This window comes from Cydia splendana, chromosome 14 (assembly GCF_910591565.1).
Source record: "Cydia splendana chromosome 14, ilCydSple1.2, whole genome shotgun sequence".
NCBI lineage: Eukaryota > Metazoa > Arthropoda > Insecta > Lepidoptera > Tortricidae > Cydia > Cydia splendana.
This window is the reverse complement of record NC_085973.1, coordinates 1693868-1719302: the sequence shown is the minus strand read 5'-3', so window position 1 is coordinate 1719302 and position 25435 is coordinate 1693868. Positions and strand designations below refer to the sequence as shown.

At 38.5% G+C, this 25435-nt stretch overlaps 1 protein-coding gene across 1 annotated transcript in view; it reads left to right on the top strand.

Moving 5' to 3' along the window:
• The first annotated feature begins 3232 nt into the window (after window positions 1-3232).
• The window catches only part of LOC134797048 (parapinopsin-like), an 82444-nt gene continuing 60241 nt past the window's right edge, over window positions 3233-25435 (top strand). Inside the window, exons 1-2 of the mRNA XM_063769267.1 lie at window positions 3233-3339; window positions 18639-18883. Coding sequence (XP_063625337.1) covers window positions 18710-18883 — 174 coding nt within the window. The 5' untranslated portion in view covers window positions 3233-3339; window positions 18639-18709. The remainder of the gene's footprint in view (window positions 3340-18638; window positions 18884-25435) is intronic.

The following is a 25435-nucleotide window of genomic DNA, read 5'->3' as shown; positions in this document are numbered from 1 at the left end:
GATAGATGGCGCACACACCTTTTGCCTATGCTCGGCTAGATGGCGTGACGACACCGTTCATATTTAACAATTTTAACACATAGATATCAGTGAATGAACATGGGTCAAAATGATATAAAAATAATAAAATAATTTATCCATATATATACGTTTTTTTGATAATTTAATACGTTTTCATTTTGAGTTTTAGTCGTGTGTCGATACTGTCGATAGATGGCAGTTAATTTACTACAAAATTTACTATGACAGGACCCCTCTATACTATCTATTCTCTTTGATTATAGCACTAAACCTTGCTATGACAAAGCAACTTTGAAGTGATTTGCTTGAGATTTATTACCTTTATTATGCGCTGCAATTTTACCGGTACCCAGGGATTAAGGAAAACATCCTTTTGTGTTTAACTTTTTCACCGGCTTTATTATATTTACCTAATAAAGCGTTGTGTATTCGCTGCTTACCTTGAAACATAATAGCCACTAGGTACCTACTAAAAAATGTAAAGGACATCTTAAGAAGAATGCTCAGGGTGATTCCCATCTCTCACCACCATCTCAAAACAGAGATTAAAGAGGATTTTTTAAAAGTAAGTCAGCCAGGAAATGACGACATTTTCTTGGCTTCGACGACGGGGCAGCTCTACCCAACTTAGAACCCAATAAACCAACGTGGACCTAACTTACCTGCTTGGCTTAGGTACTGTTTCTTTTTCATGTTTAACTTGTCTCCCAATAAATGAGCCCCTGTTGTTTGTTTTAAACTTAACTTTTAATCAACTTCCTGGTGTTGTCAGGGATTTATGCCACGGCTCATGAGAGACACTATTTTTACGGAAGCAAATGCCATCTGATCTCCCATTCCAGTGGGGAATCTAGTACTTTTAGGGATAGTCCGGTTTCCTCACGATGTTTTCCTTCACCGAAAAGCGGTTGGTAAATATCAAATAACAATATCGAAAAACTCATTAGTACGAGCCGGGGTTCCCGGAGACCTCCGAATTGAAAGATAAGATAAAGATAAAAAATAGTTTATTCAAGTTAAAGTTAAAGTTAAGTTAAAGCTGCATGCTCTTACCGCTAAGCTACCAGCGCTTCTCCAGCGAAATTCATTTTAATGTAACTAAAAAACAAGTATAGCCACGCGAAAGCAGTATAACGTAATATGTTTAATAACACTTAAGGATGACTCACGTTAGACCGGGCCGTGTCCGGGCCGGAGCTTCCGCCGCTTACTTTTCTATGATATATGTATATATGACTAATTCTTTCGCCGTCCAGGCTAGTCGTCTTTGGAATTCTCTCCCTCTAAATATTAGACAAGCTCCTAGTAAGTTTTCTTTTAAGCGGTTGTTCCAGGCTAATCGTCTTTGGAATTCTCTCCCTCTAAATATTAGACATGCTCTTAGTAAGTTTTCTTTTAAGCGGTTGTTCCAGGCTAGTCGTCTTTGGAATTCTCTGCCTCTAAGGGCCACCCCACATCTAGCGTCTTTCGAGCGTCGGCGTCTCGTCGGCGTCTACAACTCTATGGCCCAACGTCGACGCGACGTCGACGCAACTGCGCAGCGACGTCATTTTCCATAGCGCTGACCGACGCCGACGCTCGAAAGACGCCAGATGTGGGGTGGCCCTAAATATTAGACAAGCTCCTAGTAAGTTTTCTTTTAAGCGGTTGTTCCAGGCTAGTCGTCTTTGGAATTCTCTCCCTCTAAATATTAGACAAGCTCCTAGTAAGTTTTCTTTTAATCTTTTGGACGCCAATGACCGATATATCCGCACCGCAGGTTCAACGCCAAAGACCGATTAATCGGTCACAGACCACAGAGCAACATAGACCTAAGTACATATGCATAAAGTTCAATTTCAGTTTTGACACTTCGGTGACGTGGCGTCTGAGTGACAGCTTTTGTGTTTGACACGGCGTCGAAAAGGTTAAGCGGTTGTTGCGTAAGCATTTGCTAAAACAAGAGTTCGAATAATATCCATCATTATTATATGTATATTATAGTTTATCCATCATTATTATAGTATGTATTGTATAAATATGTAGTAGTTTATATATATTTTATTTATTTATGTAGTTTATATGTATAGTTTGCTTTTTTTTATTCGCTGAATAGGTATATTTCTCTCTCTGCACCAATTGTAGATGTCGGTTTTGCCCTATGGTTGACTGGTAGAGAATGCCATTTGGCATTATGTCCGCCATTTGTACATTTTTGTATATACTTTGTGCAATAAAGTTGAAATAAATAAATAAATATGACAGGCGATCACGTGATGCTTTCCATAGAAAACGATGCGCTAGAAGCTCCGGCCCGGACACGGTCTAACGTGAGTCATCCTTTATTAAGCTGCTTGAGTCTCTCCTTCGGCCCTTTTCAAGTTTTTCAAATATAATAGCGTTTAGTTACCTACCTGTGTTACTGCTTTCATCTCGAGATCTTTAATTATTAATGGCTTAGCTCTTGTTAGATGTAGCGTCATTTTACTGCGTGATATCGAAAAATTAAAAAATACGCAAACATAAGTTAATTATTTAATTAATTATTAATAAGCAGTGGTAGCTTATTGGATCGACGTCCAACTGTCAATCCGAAGGCCGTGGGTTCAAATCCTGGCTCGTACCAATGAGTTATTTCGAACTTGTCAGTTCAATATCATGGACAAATTTAGATGAAGGCAAAAAGAAGGAGTATTTTGTTCAATTTATCGGCTGTTTTCAATTCTTTCTGTAATTGCTGCATTTAGATTATTTTTCAAGTGATTTTATTAATTAAAAAGTTTAAGCTTTAGTATTTTTGATCATTTTCAAGGCAGTTTACTGAAATGAAACACAAATCAGTTTATAATAATTTATTCATGCAAAATGTATTTAAAAAAATTGGCTGTGTCATACATTTTGACTGATCTGATCTAATGTTGATATTTGTATTGGTGAGTCTATTTTTTTCGCGATTTCGATATTGGTTCAACGGTAAAACTTGTTTAATATGACCTACACGTTCACCCCGTAACTGGGAAAAAAAATCCCAGTAGTTACCACTGGTAACAACTTGGTACCTAGTGGGAATAACCCGGGCTGTCTCACGTTTCAGAAACAATACCCAGGACTCTATTGAAATAATTCAGAATTATCATGAAACAGCTTTACACAAACTTTGCTCTAAAACAAATGGTCCAGCAACAGGTGTTAGTTATATAAAGGGGCGGGAAGCCGATACGAGCTAGTCCCGCGGCAGCCTCCGACGGGGGTGGTTCTCGCGCGTCAAGATTGTGTCTGTACCGAGTCTTTACGTAACTGAACCCGAAAGTTAGGATTTAATGTGATTGGACTGATGTGGTAAGAGGGTTTTAGTTAACTTGCTAATTAATTAGGGGAGACTTGGTCCCATAAATTATAAAGTTATGTTAAACGAGCGTCGACCCGCGATTTGATCAAAAGTATCCTAAGTCCTTTCCCGGGCCTAAAACTTCTACTTTAACCTCAACATTTATTCAGCAAATAGGCCACAATGGCACTTTTACACGTCAACATGAAATTTACATACCTACAATAAAAAAAAACACATCAAAAATTATAACTACCTAACTATGTATGTCTTTTCCAAATTTTATCTAAATCGATTCAGAGGCCTACCAGATGTGTGTGAATCTTTCCAGTCCTTCCCTTAATGCTTTACCAAGGTGTTTACCTTGGGTTAGCATATAGCAACATCTATTATACCCGTAACAATGTTACTTAAGTTTATTTTTGAAAAATATTAACATTTTCCTTTAAGATTTTAGTCTCAAATGTCAAAATCATATTATATCACATTTTTCTTATCTGTGTCTCAAGTACTGAAAAATGTATCACGCCTGTAAGAGTGCTGAGGGGCCCACTGATTAACAGTCCGCCGGATGGTGTCGGCCTGTCAGTTAGAACAAAATTTTGACAGTTCCGAACAACTGACAGGCCGATACCGTCCGGCGGACTGTTAATCAGTCGGCCCCTTAAAAAAGACGATGGGCAGATTTGTATGGACTCTGGCCTAGAAACCAATAATGACAAGCCATATATCATTGGAAATTTATTTATTTCATTTAATTTATTTTATGGCTAATTATATTACAATAAAATTGCAGTAGCAACCAAAAAAAAGTTACTAACTAGAGCTTATAATGAGAAGAAGCTTAAGACGAAACAGGAGCTGAGTTTTAAATATTTTAGGTAAATATACCCGTCTCGCTAACGGAAGCGGCACCTAAAAGTAGTGCCATAAGGACAAGGCGAAAAATCCTGCGTAAAAATCTCAAAAATCGAGGTTTCGTACTCCTCTGTTTCCTCCTCCAAAACTTAACCAATCGTAACCAAATTTGTAAATCTAAATGATTATGAAATTATCTGTGTCGGACCGTTTTGCTTTTTTGGCTAATTTATATCAGTTTTGAATGCCACGCCTCTCATTGCGGCATAGTCAATTAGGCCATTTTGGCCATTTTTGAAGGGCTCTAGCGCCTTAAAAAACAAAAATATCAAAAAAAGCAAAACGGTCCGACACAGATATTGACAATATTAATCTGTGTTGAAAAAATCATTGCTCTAGCTTCAAAAACCACGGAGGAAAACGAGGAGTACGTTTGTATGGAGAAATGACCACTCCCGTTGGCTCTTAATTTAAGGTTTAGCAGCAATTACATGTTAGGTATTATATTTCCGGTATCCTATGTATTATGACCGATAAAACAAAACATAATATATGAAAATTATAGTTTCTTCATCCTTTTAACGATTACCAAAACTAATCCGAAACTTCCACATGTGAGAAAAAAATAGTTATTTACGATACAAGTGCGGAAAAGAGGAAATTCGAATTGCGAATGCGAATTACCTATTCGCACGTGTATCGTACAACGTTTTACAGTACATATGGCCCTTTAAACTTTTGACATCGCACTAAAAGTGCTATTTTACGCACTAGTGCGGGAAAATAGGACCATATGTACTGTAAAAGTACTTTTTCACTTCTCATGCTCAAAAAGTGCACCTTTATGTCGTGCGTAGACGACATAAAATCGCATGTTATGCTCTAGAGCATAAAAGTAAATTTTTCTTCTAAGACTAAGGTAATCGGTCTCAAAAGCCAAACAGTTAAAACATATTGCACAATTTTACTGAGCAATAAAATTGTGTAGATGAGAAAACTTGTTAAGTATATTTATTTATTTATTTAATCTTTATTGCACAAAAGAAAACCTTATAGTACAAAAGGCGGACTGACAGGCGAACGCGAGGGAGGCGATATTATTTTATTTTTGCTACAATTTATTAGAAATCCGTATTTTCTGTCATTAAATTTAGTAAATCACATAAAATAGGAGTCGATTATCGTTCACAAAAATGCTCCGAAATGTTTGACTTGGCAGAAAACCAAGCGTCTGAAACTCTGATCACATATAGAAAATAAAAAAAAAATATTAAAAAGTAAGTTGGCGGGAATTGGTTATGTATTATGTTCTTTCGCTTTACGACAATTTCGTGGTGTAAATTGCCGTGAAAAATATAATTATTTTCCTCGCAATCGAAGTGAAAAGCAGAGTGTACAACAAGGGCATAAATGTCCATTTTTACCCGAGGCAATTTTTTTTTCGCTTCGCTCAGACCAAAATAGTAGGCGAGGGTAAAAATGGGTCCCTTTAAACCCTTGTTGTACAATCTACTATTTTACTATTACATTAATAACATTATATACGGCAGTACTATTTTACCACGTCCCAATAATATTTAGGGAAAATATTAATCTCGGTTAATTGTATCATGTCATGTGACAACCTCACAACTTGCGCGATTAATTTAATGGATGTGTCATTTAATTAACGATTTGTGTGGATTCATATTTTTCTTTAAACCTATTTAAGCATGCGAACTTGTGAATACGTAGGATATGTTACATTTTTTTATTTATTTTTTGATTCATAAACAATCTTCATTTATTTAAAATATAAGTCTTAAGTGTCAGAGTTTACAATACAATACAATACAAATCTTACAATCTACAATATAATACAATACAAATCCAAAAATTTAAAATTACTAATGTCTTAACCTAAACTAACAACTAACAAAACTAAAACTATTCACAAAATTCGTTCCGAGTCCCTCCAGAAGCAAAGGAGCCCATCACGCTCGCCGCGTTGCCACGTTGCACCGCGATGGACAACCTTTGCATAAGGAACGACCCGGAGCGAGGGTCATGACCACCCTCTCTCAAACGCCTGCCCACTTCCCCAATAAAAGACTTGGCCTCGGCACACCAACAGCCAGCGGTTTCCACGGCAAGAGGGACAAACAGGTAGTTCGCCAACACCGCATACTTTTGCCGCTTTCGAGCCGCCGCTAACTCAGCCGCTGAAAAGGAATGATCATTGGAAAGGGTTTTTTTAAATTCTACAACTTTTTGTATGGCGGGAAATCTCGAATCGCTGTGTGAAAAAAGTTATGGCAAGATAAAATAAACATTCCATCACTAAGATTATTTTTATTGTTATAGGGTTTCAGTTCTGTACAACGATTTTTAAACGTTTTTTAACAAAATACACATAAGAAAATAACTAAATATCGATATACCAATTAAACAATCACTGCTATTTTGCAGGTGTTCACGGAAGACCAGCGTCAGGTACTACTCCAGTAGGACCCGGCATTATGCTGAGTGTTCACCTTTTTCAGTGTAGTTACAGTGTACAAGTTATAAGTCATTTTTTTTTCCTTCTGTGTATGTATTGTATAACTGTGTACTTATACTGAAATAAATGGTATTATATTCTATTCTATTCTATTCTAAACATAAGGTGCGTCAATTATGAACTGTCTTAAGTGCCCAGCTGGAGGATAAAACCTACACAGTAACGTTTTAGCCCAAACTACTTTTATGCCTCGATAACTTTTTTCACACAAAGATTTCGGACTACCTGTCATAGTAAAAGTTTTAGAACTTAGAATAAGCTATCCAGTATCGCTTGTCCTTATTGGTCATATAGGCCAATTAGCCCACCCTCCATAGCTTTTGATTTTCTTAACTTTGCAATGTCTACAAGAAAGAGGCGGACGAGTTAAGCATACTATAAAATGTGTATGATCCAATTGGAGAAATTGTAAGAAAGTATAAAGAGAACGAAAACATTTCTAGATACTCAAACACACTTACGTAAGTAAATAACTCATTGAACTTGAATTTCCAATGCAGAGACCCTCGGGTAGGGTTAGAATAGGGGAAAAGTCTCATTGTAAATTAAAGGCTATATTATTTTGTGGACACTTGAAAGGAAAACTCGAAATTACTTATAATTAGAGTAAAACAATAATTTCACAAATTTTGCAATCCGTAGGTACTAACGGCTCGATTCGGGAAATGAATTAGAGACTCACTAGATATGAAATAGTAAAGATATATGACGTTCCACTGCAAAAGGTACCTTCTGGCGGCTGACGCCTCGATTCGGGAAAAGAATTAGAGATTCACTAGATATGAAATAGTGAAGAATAGAATAGAATAGAATAGATTTATTCGTGAGCACAAACAATCGGTACAATACATTACATTATATAAAAGAAAACATAAAATAAGAAGATATGTGACGTTCCACTGAAAAAGGTACCTTATGGCGGCCGGCGCTTACGTCGCATAGCGCCGCAATAATATTGGAGCGGCGTTAATAATAGTGTAAGCGCCAACCGCCATAAGGTACCTTTACTCGTGGGACGTCACATATCTTTACTATATCGTATCTAGTTAATCTCTAATTCATTTCCCGAGTCGCGCCGTAATATTATACACGTGAAAGTATTTGTAGGTAGCAAGTTAAACGCGGCGAGCAATACCTTTTGTTCGTTTCTAATTTCCTGGCTTTCGCCCACACTTATCCTAATGTATTTATAATATTTTTCAAACTCAAAGGGTTGGATGACACCCACACCTGTCATTTCAATACAATTTTGTGAGATTTGGTGGTTTTAGGTTATAAATTATATGGAGATGACAGGTGTCATCCTACTCTTTGAGTTTGAAAAATATTATAGACGTAGAGCCAACAAAGTGAAATATTAGCAATCATTTACAAATACAAATACAAATGGTTTATTCGCAGTAATATGGTTACATAGTGGTGGATTTAACTCAGGGAATTTAGGTTAATCAAGAATACATTACCTTTTTCAACTTGCCTACTGTACGCTGTGGGCCGCTCTGATGATGAATTAAATACACGTTCGTGCCGGGTACTTAGATTAGGATATAGGGTTTAAGGATTATTATTTTATGTGTTTTGTAATGACCAATTTCCTTTTAAATTTGACGATGCGTGTTGCGGATGGCTTATGTGAAAATGTACGTTTTATTTTGACGAAACCTGAGGTGGATGAGCTATCTGTAAGATGAAGCCTGCGCTGAGGATCTGAAGGTACCTATGCGGTTATTATTATGTTGTTGTTTTTTTGTCAATTAATTATTAATGTAAAGGATTAAATACATAAAACTTTGGATGTACTTATATTATACAGTGTGTAAATCCAATACGGGCAAACCATTAAACGGTGATTAGCATAGGACCCTAGATATATTGAGATAAATTTTGCTTAAAAATACAATGAAAATATTAACCATTCAGAATATATCACATCACAACTGTAAGTGAGGTTGGGAAACCAGTTATAATTTGGAATTTACTGCGCTAAATCAGGATTAAAAATCTCCCTTAGGTATGCTTTAGCACTGGTCTCATATTCAAATTAATTATGTCAATATTATATTTCAAGAGAAAAAGTAATGACAAATTTTAACATAACTATGACTTGACTTAAGTCATAAAGTTTGTTCGCATACGAAATGTAAATATTAATTAATAATATATGTATGTGTATGTGAATATTAATTGTACTCATAATACTTAACTGTTCTCGAGATTTTATTTTTTAACGTAGAATTTTTACGTTTTTATGGATATTTCTACTTTCATATATAATTATTATCTATGTTTTACGCGGCCTGTAGGCTTTGCTTTGAAAGTTGAGATCAAAAATAAAATTGCTTTTATCCTTCCTAACAGGGCGAATAAAAAAATACCTTTACAAAAATTGGGTTTCGGTTTAAATAAGTAGGTATTTAAAGATGGACATCTAACGTACCTAAACAAATGAATTTTAAACATGGGGGTCACTTTTGGGGTGTAGGTAAATGAGAATTAAAGTTAAAAAAAAAAAAAACAAACTATATCGCGTTACATATCAAATGAAAGAGCTCATTTTGTGAATTTCAAATATATATTTTTTATAATTTTAAAATACATAGGTTAGAAGTCATTTAACAAAATAGACGAAAAATGAGCATTCCCTTTATCGCCGAAACTACTGGGTCCAAATTTTTGAAAAAAATACGCAAAATAATTCTTTACCTATAGATGACAGGACAACCTATTAGAAATGTGCAGTTAAGCGTGAGCGGACTTAATGTTCGGAACCCTTGGAATGCGAGTCCGACTCGCACTTGGCCGGTTTTCGTGAAAGAGAGACTTTTTACGATAACTCAAAAACGACTCAACTAATCATGTTCGCTATAGTTTTCATTTATTGTCTTTCTTAAGTTATATTTCCACGGTTTTTTTTTTTTTCATATTTTTGGACCCATCCTCTAAAAGTTAGAGGGGGGGGGACACAATATTTTTTTCTTTCGGAGCGGTTATTTCCAACAATATTAACTTTATCAAAAAAATATTGTTGAAGACCCCTATTCATGAAAGACCTATCAAGCTACGGTGACTACTTAAATAGCATCCTATTTACCATCATGCGGGCCGTATGCTTGTATGCCACCAACGTGGTAGGTATTAAAAAAAAGTGCTTCAATTTTGGAGCGCGTATAATCAAATCTGTTAATGCTAATATTACATTATAAAAATAAATAAAAACTAAAATAAATAAATAAAATGTGACCTACTCCAATGATACCTATTATATTTAACTATAGATAGGTATACCTATCTATAGTTATAATATCATTGAAGTAGGTCACATTTGAGACAGATTTACACATTTATTTGAATCTAAAGAGGTATTAGGTAATTGTTATGGCAAAAAACATAATTACGAACGTACCTACCTACGTGGAATACATTTTATTTATCCATACGATAATATTACATTACATATTACATTTGTAAAAAGACTGCCTTTGATATGGGTTCACTGCTTCATCAGATGTCAAATACATGTTAAGTTCAAAAGCTAATGCAAATATATTCTCTTTCATAACATTTATACGCGAACACCCATTAGGTACCTACGTAATAAAATGTTACAGATCAAAACGCACGTTTTTATTTGAAATGAGAACTATTTTTAGTAATAAATACCTACATAGCATAATGAACAGAAAACGTAGCCAATAACAGATGTCTACAAAAGTACAAGTCAATAGTCATTAGGGTGGTCCAAAAATATAAAATTATGAATGTTATATGACTTATGAATATTCATCAATATTCTTTTTCCACAAGATTACTTTTTGACCAAGGTCGGTCGGTGGATCCGTGGATCGGTGGACCTTATTATTATTGCTTTGAGTGTTGCTGTTTGGACATAGAACTTATCCGTATCAAAATGTAGAGTAATTACCTACTTAAATATGTTTTTTTGTATATTGGTAGGTAACTAGAGTTTTGTTGAAAAAATTATAACTACGGAGATAAATATCGATCGACATAAATATCGATCTTTTACAAAGATCTAATCATAAACGTCAGTCTTCTGGATCTTTTTAATATTCACTCAATTGTCAGTTTTCCTACTCGAATCCAGGGAGCGTCCAGGACATGCCTAGATCATGCTTATACTGATTTGGCGAAAGAGTCGGTCAAAACATTCCCGTTAGATCTCGCCATAAGTGACCACCGTGCCGTGGCTGTGGAGGTGTCTATCCGAGATTTTAAACAAGTTACCCGACATGCTAAAAAAAGGTTAACTTCACACTCAAGAATGAACAACTTCCTTGACTCAATTCGACAATATAATTGGTTAACCTTTTTAAATAGCGTTAATTTAAATTTCAATAGCCTCTTAAGTGTTTTAGTAGATAAACTAAATGCTCATTGCCCCATTAAAAAAGTCATGTTATCAAATAAGAATAAATATTGGTCTAACAGCTTAACTGAAAAAAGCAATGAATTTTTACAATTATTAATTATGCTACAAAAATTTTACCCCGAAAATATACAACTTACAAATTTCATTTTAGCCTACAAATGTAGGCATAACAGCCTTCTTAGAAAAACAAAGCGGGAAAGTAAGTTCTGCACATTTCGTAATTTCTCGCCTTGTGCCCAACCTGTCACGCCCAAACATTGTCAAGGCCTACTACGCGTATGTCAATTTACGGCCTGGCCACGACATTGGTCTAACAGCCGTATTCGAACAATGAGATACGTCAAATACTAGATATTGAAACGATATGGATTGGATATGTCAGTGTCAAACAAGTCTCAAAAGTGACGTTTTTGTTTGAAGAAACGTCAATTCTGTCTCTAAAGAAATAAGTTTAGAAATGTCAGCCACTTAATACAAACGATTTCAGGCATGTGCGGATTGTGCGGCTACAGACGGTATATTAAATACAAGTTCCTTAAGGCGCAGTGAGTTCAGGTATCTCTCCGAAGGCAGCTCGCTGGGCACTGAGCGGACGGCCGTGCGTGCCCGGGATGGCTGATATTAATTGTTAATAATTGTTATTTTTGGTTAATTTCAATACAAAAAAGAAATCGATGAGCTCGACCAAAAACATAAGCGTTTTTAAAAGCCATTTTCATGTTCATAATTATAGCTTTTATGCAAAAAACGCATTAAAAACCCTGCATTAAAACAAATTTTTAATGCAGGGTTTTAGACCTATGTTGCGATTTTTTTTTCTATCGAGCGAAAGTTGTATAATCTGCTTTTGGTTCGATGAAGTTATTAGAGAAATGTTAATACACTGGCCACTGGGAACGCTAATACATATACTACATACTTACTTATTCATAGATTGCAATTCATATTTTTCAAGAGAAACTGCACCTTAAGCGGTCACATATCAAACAATGCGAACACGAACGTATAGCAGAGACTCGGAAATTCTAGGAAATGTTTTGAAGATTGTTGAAGGGATTTGCTGCATATATTGCATTTTATCAATAGTACCTACTAGCTGCTCAATGCGCTCCTGACATCAGCACTGGATTATTATTCATATTGACGGGACTTAATTGCGTAAAATTAAGTTTTAAATTTACCTCCGACGTTTCGAGGACGGCGTTGTCCTCGTGGTCTCGGAGTTGACATCAACATCTTATAGGCACGCGAGTTTTTCGAACTACCCGCATTTGGTCTTGGTCCCGTCGTTGTGAATAATAATGACTAATGAGTAAAAATCGTGAAAGTTTAAATCAGACTGGATTGTGATTAAAGGTTTTATTTGAATGGCGACTGCACAAAGCTCGAAGCTCACAACTGTTTCACTCTGACACAACACCAGAAGGGGTTGTAAGTGCGTTATAGGAATTTTAAGATCTCTCTTTTCTTGAGGTATGGTCGTATCGGTCTGGAAATGCCGCGGGCGACAATTCATTCCACACTTTAACTGTGCGAGGTAGGAAGTTTCTGGAGAACCGCACAGTTGAGGACTGCCAACAATTTTATAAGTTGTATTTCCTCACTTCAAAGGCTTGGACGTGGACGCAGTGCAATACGTTGGTCCGACCAGATCCGCACCGCTCTTGACTCCGCTGTCCACATGGCTCTCCACACCGCCAAGGACAGAACCAGATGGTGAGAGATCGTGAGAAAAGGAGGTCACGACCCTCAATACTGAAGATTACGACGCAAGGAGGAGGGAGGATTTCCTCACTTCCCTCATCTTGGCCCATCTTGTCACATTCAGCCGGTAATTCAGTTTCCCGGCCTTCGTAATGCACTATTCATGTGAACGTGTCCTGCCGTTCAGTGTCGCATTAAATGCACTTTGCATGCACCTCGGCTAACATGATCCTAGTTACGCGACATACTAGCCTTGCGGTCGGCGGTTGTGATATTATATATAAGAAGGTAGCAAGACATAATTAACATGGAATCGTTAAATAAATGAATGAATGATCTTAAGAGGGAAGTATAGCACTGACAAAAGGTACTTTTTTCATACAATTTCCATTACGGGAAAAAACGTTTTCCACTAGCTAAATCTTAACATATCACTTTGATTTTGATGTCGGTCGCTTCAGCATAATATAATATATCTATTCTAAGGTTATAGGTTTCTTCCCACTGACGTCCAGTTTTTTGCAGGATCCAGTTTTCTGTAGTCTGCGTGCAGTATCCCGCAAACAGAATGCTCGTGTGAACGTTACTATAGTAGCACGTATACTACTAAAACGGGATCCTGCAGAAAACCATACCCGCAAAAAACTGGATGTCAGTGGGAAGCAGCTCTTTAAAAAATATATTTTATTGTATTACAAATTTTGAAAAAAGGAAAGCCTACAAACCTAGTTTTTCGTTGTGTCAATAACATAGGTACTAAAGGAAAATATTTAGAAGTTGAAAAACGTTTTCTCTTTTTGTATGGACGATCACGTGCTTTTTAAGGTGACACTCGGATGACGAGTATCTAGATAAAGCAGCATTATTAGTGTTGTAACTTGTGACGTTCGGATGTCAACCTTAGCTGGATTACTAGCGCAATTATAACGTTCATTCCGTCACTAATTTTATCAAGGAAATCGACAGATCTGTAGGGCGAAGATGGTCAGTTTTTTATCATCTGTCATTATGCCTGTCACGTTCTAACAAGTATAGTGCGAAAGTGACGCATGACAAGTGACCATCTTACCGCCGCAGTACATCCGAACGGCACTTTCAGAATTGCGGGTTTGACTCTCAATGTTTGTGATAAAATAAATGACGGATTGAACGTTCTAATTTGCAACATTAATTCGGCAGCGACAGCAACGTAATTTGTCAACGAAATCAGTAGCATCGCCCCTGCAGCAGTAGGTAACTCTACAACAGCAACGCTGCTGCTGCGGTCCCCATCCGAATATAATCTTTACGCAGCGTACTACGTAGGCGAACAACACGCGAACGCGAAGCGAATCGATGCGGCGCGGGTAGAATCACTCCTTTGATACCTATAGAAGTGTCCTACGTGGGCGATCTCGATGCGAACGCGAACGCCTTGGGCCCGCCGCGCCGCGCCGCGTCGCATTCGCGAGTTGTTCGCTTACGTAAGACGCAGCGTTATTGTCGACAGTGAAGGAAGCGAAAGAGGTATGTCAGGATCATAGCAAGTGGAAATCCTTGGTCTCTGCCTACCCCTCCGGGAAATAGGCATGATTATATGTATATTATGTATATGTCACCGTTAAATTGTAAAAACCGTTAGTTTATAATCTAACTAGCGAGATTGTAAACTGTCGAAATATTGTGTACCTTAACATACTGCTTACAATTAAACGCTTTATATATTGAAACAATACGGCCGAATCAGAGAGCCCATCTCGAACTGCGAACGAAGTTTTGCCTCTCTGTTGCACTTGTGAATTAGTATGTGAGCACGACAAAGAGGCAAAACTTCGTACGTGGTTCGCGGTAGGCCTTCTGACTATCGGTCATTTATCAACAATTCTATATAAACAGCGATTCTATACAAATAACAAACATGTACTGTATTTTGTCTGAAATAAAATTATATTGATTGATTGATAGGCATTAACAAAATATATTTCATAATGTTATCTGTTTTCAATTCATTAGTTCGTTCAATGATATGATATGATATGATATGATTTATTTATCTCACAATATACAATGTCACTTAAAATTACACATGGTAAATTTTTAGGAATTTATATTGTGATTGTCAGTTTTTTTACATTATGAATAATGGAGTACGAAAAATAACACTGACAATCAAAATTTCATTCAAAATTATTAAATTACAATCGTATGTCAGCAGTTTCACAATAAATAAATTAAATCCAATTATTTAAAAAATAAATTCACCAGGAATGGGTCGTTCGAATGAATTAGTTATCAAGAAAAGTATGGGCATTTCGTCCACTGAACATCAACAATGAACACCACTCATGTAGATACCAATTAATATAATGGACTACATTAAATGAATAATCAATTAAATATTAATGCCTATTTGGTGGCATTGGTCTATTACTTGTTATGAGAGAGATAATGGTACCTCGATTATTTTGACTACATGTCATGAATTATAATATATGTAAGATATTAAGTTTATTCATTTGTTTTGTGTTGTCGATTCTTCGTAAAACTGGCTGGGCAAATAAGTAATAACACTTTTTAAAACTTTCGCAGCTGCGAATCCGAACGTTAATTTGGAATTTCAGGTTAACACGTTCACTGCGGCAAGCAAACATTCAACTGCCCCCGTAACGCGATGAACGTGTTAATTGCCAATCATGTTGTGCAGCTAACTGGGAGGACAAGATCATCATGATCATGTTCATCGAAATTTGATGAACGTCGAGCTACGAGAAAAATCACTACACCTGATAAAACAAAGTCCCCCGCCGCGTCTGTCTGTTTGTATGCTCGCGATAAACTCAAAAACTACTGGACGGATTTTCTTGCGGTTTTCATCTATCAATAGGGTGATTCTTGAGGAAGGTTTAAGTATATAATTTATTAAAGTTTACATGTGCTGAGCCGAGGCGAGTTGCTAGTTAACAATAAGAGCGAAATGCTATAAAACTAAATAGATAGACTAGATAGAGCATATATAGTAACACTAACATTTCCAACATAATTTTTTATGCATTTTTCCATATTTATTATGGTTTTTTCTCTCGACCTAAATTGAAGACGTGAAGAAAATAAGAGAGTAGGTAAATATACTTTATTGCACCAATAATTATAATTATGAATGTTAAATGTAACATAGTTATAAAACTACAAAGAAATTTTAAAGGAAGATAGAACCAGGTAACAACAGGCGGTCTTATCGCTAAAAAGCGATCTCTTCCATACAACCTTTGGGTAGCAGGAAATGTAAGACTCATACAAAAGTAGTGCAGGAGCTAAATATGGAGACTATTAAACACAAACACACATCGTACAGTCAACGTCAAATATATTGTAGCGGCCAAAGTGCCTAAATAGTTCGTCATACCGTACGAAATATATGGTGTAACGAACTATTTGACCACTTTTGCAGCTATAATATATTTGATGCTGACTGTACATAGCTATATAAATATTTATAGCTTATAAATTTTCGACACCGTTATTTAAGGCGATTAGCGAAGCTATTAAAATATTGGCTGCAATTTTAGGTTAATTGCAAATTATGTTGTGCAGCTAACTGTGAGGACAGGATTAGAGTTCATCCGAATAGGATGAGCGTAGAGCTCGGAGCTTAAAGGTACGTAACTGCGTACGTCATGCTATTAGTTGCAACGGATTTGATATTCCGTTAGCAAGGGAATTCCCCTAATTGGACGTATTCCTTTAAGTATGAAATTATTAGAGTTATCTAAAGGTACCGTTCAGCGTTACTGCAGTATTGCGGCGCGTCATTGCTGCCATAAATGTCACAAATAATAATATACCTAAATAAAAAAATTGATAATAGGGAATATTAGGCAAAGCTCTGCGTAGGTGGCACAACTAGCACATACAGTAAACAAACATTAATGACACATCATGCGTCACTACGTCAATCACATGGCCTACCGTGAAACACGACAATCGAAAGTTCGGTTTCTGCCTCTCTATCACTCTTGCATATTCGAGCGATGAAGAGGCAGATAACTAAATTTCGATTTTCGCGTTTACCGGTAGGCCCTTGTTAACAAACCGACTTGATGCATCAATGTCATATTTGATTGTTTGAGTATGTATAAGTATATGAATTTACTAGAGTCGGTAGTGCTGCACTCTGGCGATATTACTGCAATGTTCTGCAACATTGCAGTAATATCCCCTATTGAGTTTATCGGGGGGAACTAGGGAGTTCAGGTAGGAAACTGTGATGTTAGATCCCTGCTGAACGCGATACCCTGTATAGGGTCTAGTAGGCAACCTATATTATCGTTCCATGGATTAGCTAGATTAATTTCTACTCGTATGAATTAAATCCAGGTCATATTCCAGATTACTGTCCACCTGGAATCTATCTTTACTCAGAATAATTAGGTAATTAATGTAGTAAGTTCGATATTCCTTCGTAATTTGGGTCACCAATTTCTGGCTTAAGGGTCAAACAGATCACTGTGTTATGTCTTTTCTGTAGACATACACAAGAGTTAAGGGCTATAAAGGTTAATTTTCTTATTTAACCCTTATCCACGTGAAAAATTCCTCCTTTTATTTAGATAACTATGATAAAATCATTGCTTACATGCCCACAAGCTGTTAACTATTGCCCACAGGAGAGAAAAATGTGCTGTTCGCGATAACACCCTAGTTTTCTCTCCTGTGGGCAATAGTTAACAGCTTGTGGGTATGTAAGTAATGATTTTATCATAGTTCTTTAAATAAAAGGAGGACCTTTTCACGTGGATAAGGGTTAAATAAGAAAATTAGCCTTTATAGCCCTTAACTCTTGTGTATGTCTACAGGAAAGACATAACACAGTGATCTGTTTGACCCTTAATTGGTAGTTATTTGTGGTACCATCTGATATCTGATAAACATGCTCACTCCTCGTAGAAATAATTAAAAGAATAATTATGCTGAATTTAACGAGCTAGATGAATAAAGTCGCAGACAAAAACTACTGAGTAATATTATTTTCTAAATCGGAGACGCCATTTTTTTAGCCTTCTCCCAGCCTAAGGAGAAGGTTTCACTTATCGTCACCATCATCATCATATCAGCCTTTTATCGCCTACTGCTGAGCATAGCATATCTCTTCGAGTACGCCACTTACCCAGGTCCCGAGCCAATCTCATCCAGAAGTGACCCGCAGTCTTCCAAATGTCGTCCATCCAACGAGCCAATGGACGCCAGGGACTCCTTTCGTCTGTAAGGTTTCACTTATAAAATAAAAATGGAGGAGTTTAAAAACTCCTTTTTTCGGGCAGTTGTGTAAAAATTCATTTAAGGTTTTATTATGAGAATCGCCTCCCAATTTGCGAGCAACAAAATTGCCCTGCCATTGTATAATGCGTACGTTCGGAGCCGATTGGAGTACGCTGCCGTCGTAGGGGATCCGCACGAGGAGAAATACTAGATGATGCTCGAGCGAGAGCAACTTAAATTTGGTGTATCCATCTTTGAACCCGCGATTTTCGCATTGAAAGTCGCGCGCTCTTGAATATTTTTTTGTAAATTACATTGTTCAAAATGTTACAATGTAATAAAATCGGACACCTGCGAGTCGCAGTTGCCCACCGAGGGTTTTATTAAGTATTTGTTGTTATAGCGGCAACAGAAATACATCATCTGTGAAAATTTCAACTGCCTAGCTATCACTGTTCATGATTATACAACTTGGTCATAGACAGACAGAGGGACAGACGGACAGTGCAGTCTTAATAATAGGGTCCCGTTTTTACCCTTTGGGTATGGAGCCCTAAAAATTAAATATAATATCTTTGTTTCAGATACGTGAAGTGGCCATGCGGCAACTGTCGTGTAGTGTAGTGTAGTGCTGGTGTCCAAGTGACGGTTCAACATGACGTCGTTTCCCGTGAACTGGAACGACACGATGGTCAAGCCGTTCGACGACTTCCCCCTCCTCATGCCGAGGTGGGGGTACGTGGCTTCGGCTTTCGCGCTGTTCCTGATTGGGTTCTTCGGGTTCTTCCTCAATCTGATGGTCATCGTGCTGATGTATAAGGATCGGCAGGTAAATATTGTAAATTAAGTGCTTATATTTATAGATATGCAAGTTACAAAAAGTTGGAGAACTCTTGGAAATTTCTAGAAAGTGGTTTTTACCAAAATAAGGCAATTTCCATTTCGGAAGTAGGTAATTTCATGACTTAACGAAATTGTGATATCTGAAAAGAAATACTTGAACATCGGTTGATTCACGAAAATCACGAAAGCTGTCACGGATTTTGTATAAGAATTTTTGAGTAGGTATTCAGTAAAAATCTCGCGCCAGTAAACATATATGTATACGCAAAGCAAATTGAATTTACTAATTCGGCCGCCTGTCATTGCAAAAAAATTTTCTTTACTTAAGTTACACGAAATTTCATCTACTTAGACGTCTTAGACTGACTTAGACGCCAATTCCAACGTACACTTGACATGAAGACGATATGCTAAATGATCAGGCCAATTCAAACGTACACATTAGAATTATATTTCGTGCGTCTCGCCCGCACCAATACATGTCCGGACAAGTACGAGCGAAATGCACGATATTTGAATGACATCAGTTAGTGTCATTCTGATATATGAGTACGTTCCGATTGGCCTGGATGTTAGTTACGGCCTGATTCTTATTTTAATAAACGTCAAAAATTTTATCACGATACGATATGGATCGAATCTGTCAGTATCAAAAGTAACGTCACTTCAAACAAAAACGTCACAATTGACAGTGGAAAATCCGATCCATATCGTATCGAGATCTAATTATTGACGTTTATTAAGATTTGAATCAGGCCGCTAGTTATTGGCCGCTTGGAATTGTCCGTACATGTATGCGCGAGTGAGACGCACCGGCGAACGTTAGCTAAACTGAAATCATTCAGATATCGTTTTGATGTTAAGTGTAGGTACCTACGTTCAAATTAGGCTGTTAGGTTGGTATTTGCTCAGAACGACCTTTGATGACATTGAAAGGAATATGAAATCAGACCTTGTTAAATAAAGTCTGACACGTGTCTTCCAAGCGTGGGGTGATACCATCCATTAGCGCGGACAGCCTTTCCATCCAAAATGTATGGCAGTTAAAGAAGAGGGAATTTCGATAGCTAATAGAGTGGAAGATAATCAATAAACCAGGCAGTCGACTTGATGCTATGGATATATTTTGCGAACTGACAAACAACAATATAAACAGTCAAAATTACATTAGAATTTAAATATGGAATTAAAAAAGAACTTAAGACTAGACATAGACAATAGTATAAAAATATCAAAACCTATTTACATATACACCCGTAACATCCCACCCCCTTGTGTGCGAAAGCACACAAAACTAGCCAGACTAGATATAAACTGAGACTTTATGCCTCTAATCTGACCAATTTTTTAGAAGGTCGACGAAGAATTCCACCTGATGTGGCTACGTCCACCACCCTGACCACTCCGTCTCTGCCAGGGAATGTAGCAACGACGCGGCCGCGTGGCCAGGTTCCTCGGGGTAGGTTCTGGTCTACAACGATGACTAAGTCGCCAATAGTCAAGTCGTGCTCTCTGTTCTCCGCTATCTGGCGAGGTTGCATGGTTGGCAGAATTTCTTTTACCCATCGGTTCCAAAAATGGTCGGCCAGTCTCAACGCCTTCCTCCAGTCAGCACGTCTTATGAGGTCTCTGTCGTCAAGGGTTGCGGGCAGAACCTGGTTAGAGGATGAGCCAATTAAAAAGTGGAAGGGCGTTAGGGTTTCCTGGTCTTCAGGGCCAACAGGGACATGGGTCAGAGGTCGAGAGTTTACTATTGCCTCCGCTTCTAGAAGGAGAGTTACTAGGACTTCGGGATTAGGTTCTCTTTTACGTAATGTGGCATTCAGCGCGACTTTGACGGTGCGAATCAGTCTCTCCCAGCATCCGCCGAAAAAAGGAGAAGCGGCAGGAATGAAGCTCCATTTTATTCCTCTATTGGCAGCAAAATCGTAGACCTCGTACTGATGAAATTCTCGTAAAATTCGGTCTGCACCAACAAAACATGTACCGTTGTCAGAATATACAGTATTGGGAGCGCCTCTCCTAGCAATAAACCGTCGCAGGCTCATTATTGCGGAGTCAGCAGAAAGGGAATGTACAAGCTCCAGGTGAACGGCTCTGGATGTCATGCAGGTGTACAGGGCCACATAACGTTTCTCTTGTCTTCGACCGATCTTGGAATTTATCGGGCCGAAATAATCCAAGCCAGTGTACGTGAATGGGCGACGGTGATGGGCAAGCCGCTGAGGGGGAAGGTTACCGGTCATCGGATTCATTGGCTTTGCTCTTTTGATGCGACAGAACAAACATTTGCTGGTGACGCTTCGAACAGTACTGCGCAGATGAAGAAGCCAATATTTTTGTCGAACCTCATTGACCACCATTTCATTGTTTGCATGTCCAGCCTTGCGATGGTAGAAATTGACCAATAAGCGCACTACTGGGTGTCGTCCATCTAGAATGATTGGAAACTTGATCTCGGAACCGACGTCTCGTACAGCAACGATTCTGCCAGCTAGGTGCAACAAGTTGTCTGGCCCCATTCTGGGAGAAAGCTTCGCCAGGCGACTACTCTTTGGTATCAATTCTCCACGTTCTATTATTGGGATTTCGTCACTAAATGATTCAGACTGTACTTTCTTCAGTACGTGCCTTTCTGCGGCTTCCATAAGTTCCGCTGTCAGGGGGATTAGAGTGGTGGACGTAGGTGTATTCGTACGTTGACGAAGCCTAACATCGGTGCTAGGAGCAACGCGACCTACGCGATCTAAAGCCGAGCGAAATTTAGACGCAGCTTGCAAAACGCGAGCAGTAGCACGAAGTAATCGTAGCCAGTCACTAAAACGACTGAAAACCGCGGTGATTTCCAGATGACCAACCACAAGTCCAGAAGTCTGCTTCCGCTCTTCCTGGACTATAGGCTGACCAGCTGGTTCAACAGGCCAATTCTCCGGTGGATCGAGAAGGAACGAGGGACCTGCAAACCATCGGTGTTTAGGATTAAGATGAAGCGGCTTAATCCTAGTGGCATCGTCCGCAACGTTCAAATCAGTTGGGACCCATTTCCAATCTTGCACGCAGGTATTTTCTGTAATTTCACCTATGCGATGGGCCACAAAGGGTTTGAACGTTCGCGCATCACTTCTAAGCCAACCGAGGACAGTTTTTGAATCTGTCCACAGGAAAGTTCGTAAAGGTTTTTTTTTATGAAACTCTTTAATAGTGACAGCAAGGCGAGAAGCTATCAAAGCGCCCTGCAATTCTAGACGAGGAATTGAAGTGGGCTTCAAAGGTGAGACTCTCGTCTTACTGGTGATGAGTGCGAGCTTGACTGTACCATCTGCATACAATAAGCGCCAATAAGCGACGGTGGCAAAGGCAAGCTCGCTTGCGTCCGCGAAAATGTGTAACTCCCTGTGTAGAGGTTCACCATTGAGCTTGGCGTACCATCGTGGAATCCTAATTGTAGATACGTCAGACAATTCCTTAAACCACTCGTTCCACTTTAAAATCTGTGATGGTGGAAAGGGTGTGTCCCAGTCAATATTGGATCTCCATGCCTCCTGAAGTAGTATACGCCCTTTGACCACTATTGGGCCCAACAAACCTAGTGGGTCGTATACTTTCATGAGGTGGGACAACACTTTGCGTTTATTAAAACTGCCCTGTAGTATGAGACCTTCTAAACCAGTCCTAAATCCGATAGTATCCGATACGGGATCCCATGATACACCTAAGGCTCTGACGCTACTTGACTCACTGCCAAGTGACATCTCACTAGGCTGGGCGGCGCGCAGTTCAATCGGTACAAGACGCAATGCTCCTTGATCGTTAGAAATCCAGCCACACATTTCGAAACATGCGTTACGATGAATAGTTACAACATCGGATGCCATCTGTGCAGCTTCGTCAACATCGTCCAGGCTATCCAGGAAATCGTCCATGTATGAACTATGGATACTTGCGTTGGCTGCCGCTGGATACGAATCTTGGTGTGACATAGCGTTTTTATGTTTAATGTACAACGCAGTAAAAGGACTGGACGATGCTCCAAAAATGACAGCTGTCATCCGATATTCTTTTAGAGGCGTTGTTTTCCTTGACTGAACGTCGCGCCATAAAAAACGTAGTGCGTCACGATCTTGTTCACGGATTTTTATTTGAGGAAACATTTCCTTAATATCAGCTGTTATGGCAACAGCGCCCTCTCTGAACCGAAATAAAATACCTAATAAATTTTCTAAAAGATCAGGTCCTTGAAGCAGCAACGAATTTAATGAAACACCCTGATTAGTCGCGGCTGCGTCGTGGACAACACGAAGTTTACGTTTTTGTGGATGGTACACGCCAAAATGAGGCAAATACCACCTTATTCTTGCGTTAATGTCACTTTGGTTAGGTTCAGAATCGGTTTTTAATTTATTTTTATTGTTGTTCACACTTGACAGCTTAATGTCAAAATTTGTTTCTGCTTTATTCGGACTGAGTCGAGTTTGTATTGCTCCTTTATCAGTGACTCCAGGCGTTCATTTTCAGAAGGTTCAGTGCGGTCTAACTGACAATGGTTGACGAACTCGACTGGCTTGGTTTTGCTACTCGTTGGTCCATACAAAGTCCACCCAAGCAAAGTGCGACAAGCGGCGGGCTCGTTACGTCTGCCTTCACAAACCTCGCGACATATTGACAGATGCCAATGCTCAGCACCAATAAGTACGGTTGGTGTAGCGTCAGCATATGTCAAGTATTCGGCTAGGTCTTTTAAGTGAACATAAGATTCAATAGTCTCTCTAGATAGAGTTTGTTCGTTCAAGCCTAACGATTGTACAGCCTTAGCACGATTTACCAAATGGATATCAGATTCATATTTACCTCTTATGTAAAAGTCAACGTATCTTACCTTTGTAGTTTTTTGTAAACCCATGATACCATTGACAGTTATGAACTCTTCAGGTCCTATTAAACCTATGCGAGCAGCCACTTTACAATCGATCATAGTCGCAGTACTGCCATCATCGAGAAACGCGAAGGTTTCATAGCTGCCATTTGGCCCTGAAAGTGTCACTGGTAAAACCTTCAACATTGTAATATTTGAACATGTTTCATTAGACGTTTTATGTTGGTTACACGATATACCTATATTAGACACAGTCACATTGTTGTCTGACACCTTATTACCTGCTGGCGAGGAACTCGACGTATGCTGGGTTAGCTGGGTATCACTTTCAGCCACAGGAACGCAAATGATGTTATTAATCCGTGTATCGGGTGTAGGCGGTGATGTAAACGTATTCTGCCTACCGTGCAAAAGAGGGTTGTGTCGAAAAGTACAACCATCGACCCCGCAAGGGTTGCTTTTGCATAATTTCCATAGGTGTGAGTTGTCTTTTAGACATCTATAACAAACTTTGTGTTCACGCAACCAACGCCACCTATCGTCAACAGATAACGACGTAAATTCAGTACAGTTTTTAATATTGTGGGATTTTTTACAATAAACACACTCTATCTTACCAGTTGTTTTATTTTTGTCATGAGTAACGGCATGTATATTTTCACGTTTAAATGGTTTATTCATTGGAAAATGTACTCGTGATTGTTGCGGTATAGACGTAGAAAGCCCTACTTCTGGTGATAAAGCGAATTTAAGACGAAACAGGAGCTGAGTTTTAAATATTTTAGGTAAATATACCCGTCTCGCTAACGGAAGCGGCACCTAAAAGTAGTGCGATAAGGACAAGGCGAAAAATCCTGCGTAAAAATCTCAAAAATCGAGGTTTCGTACTCCTCTGTTTCCTCCTCCAAAACTTAACCAATCGTAACCAAATTTGGAAATATAAATGATTATGAAATTATCTGTGTCGGACCGTTTTGCTTTTTTGGCTAATTGATATCAGTTTTGAATGCCACGCCTCTCATTGCGGCATAGTCAATTAGGCCATTTTGGCCATTTTTGAAGGGCTCTAGCGCCTAAATATCAAAAAAAGCAAAACGGTCCGACACAGATATTGACAATATTAATCTGTGTTAAAAAAATCATTGCTCTAGCTTCAAAAACCACGGAGGAAAACGAGGAGTACGTTTGTATGGAGAAATGACTACTCCCGTTGGCTCTTAATATAGCGTTCGTGTTCGCGCGTTAGAAAATCAGATAAAAGTTCTAACTTTGACTTGAGATGGTTTGACGTTTCTGACAAATCTGACGCATAATCAGACCATCTCATTTTCATTAAAGGGTTAAATTTACCTAGAATATTATGAAACAGCTCCGGCGATTGTAAATATTCTCGTAGGCCGAGTAATTTCATAGTAGACAAAGAATTGCGTACCTTATTAGCGAAAATACCTATCTCCTTTAGGTCAGGCCCGAGCCGAGGCAGCGTTTTCAAAATCTGAACTTCGCCGAAGACAATCATTTCGGGACAAGCAAATGTACGTTCGAGTGCTGCCATTATGTCTTCGGAAGCTGCCGCGGTATTGAGTAAAGAGGCGACGGCCTCCCGGGCGGGCCCGCGGAGTGCGTTATGTAGACGCGCCGTATTTTCTGCGGGGGAATAAGAAG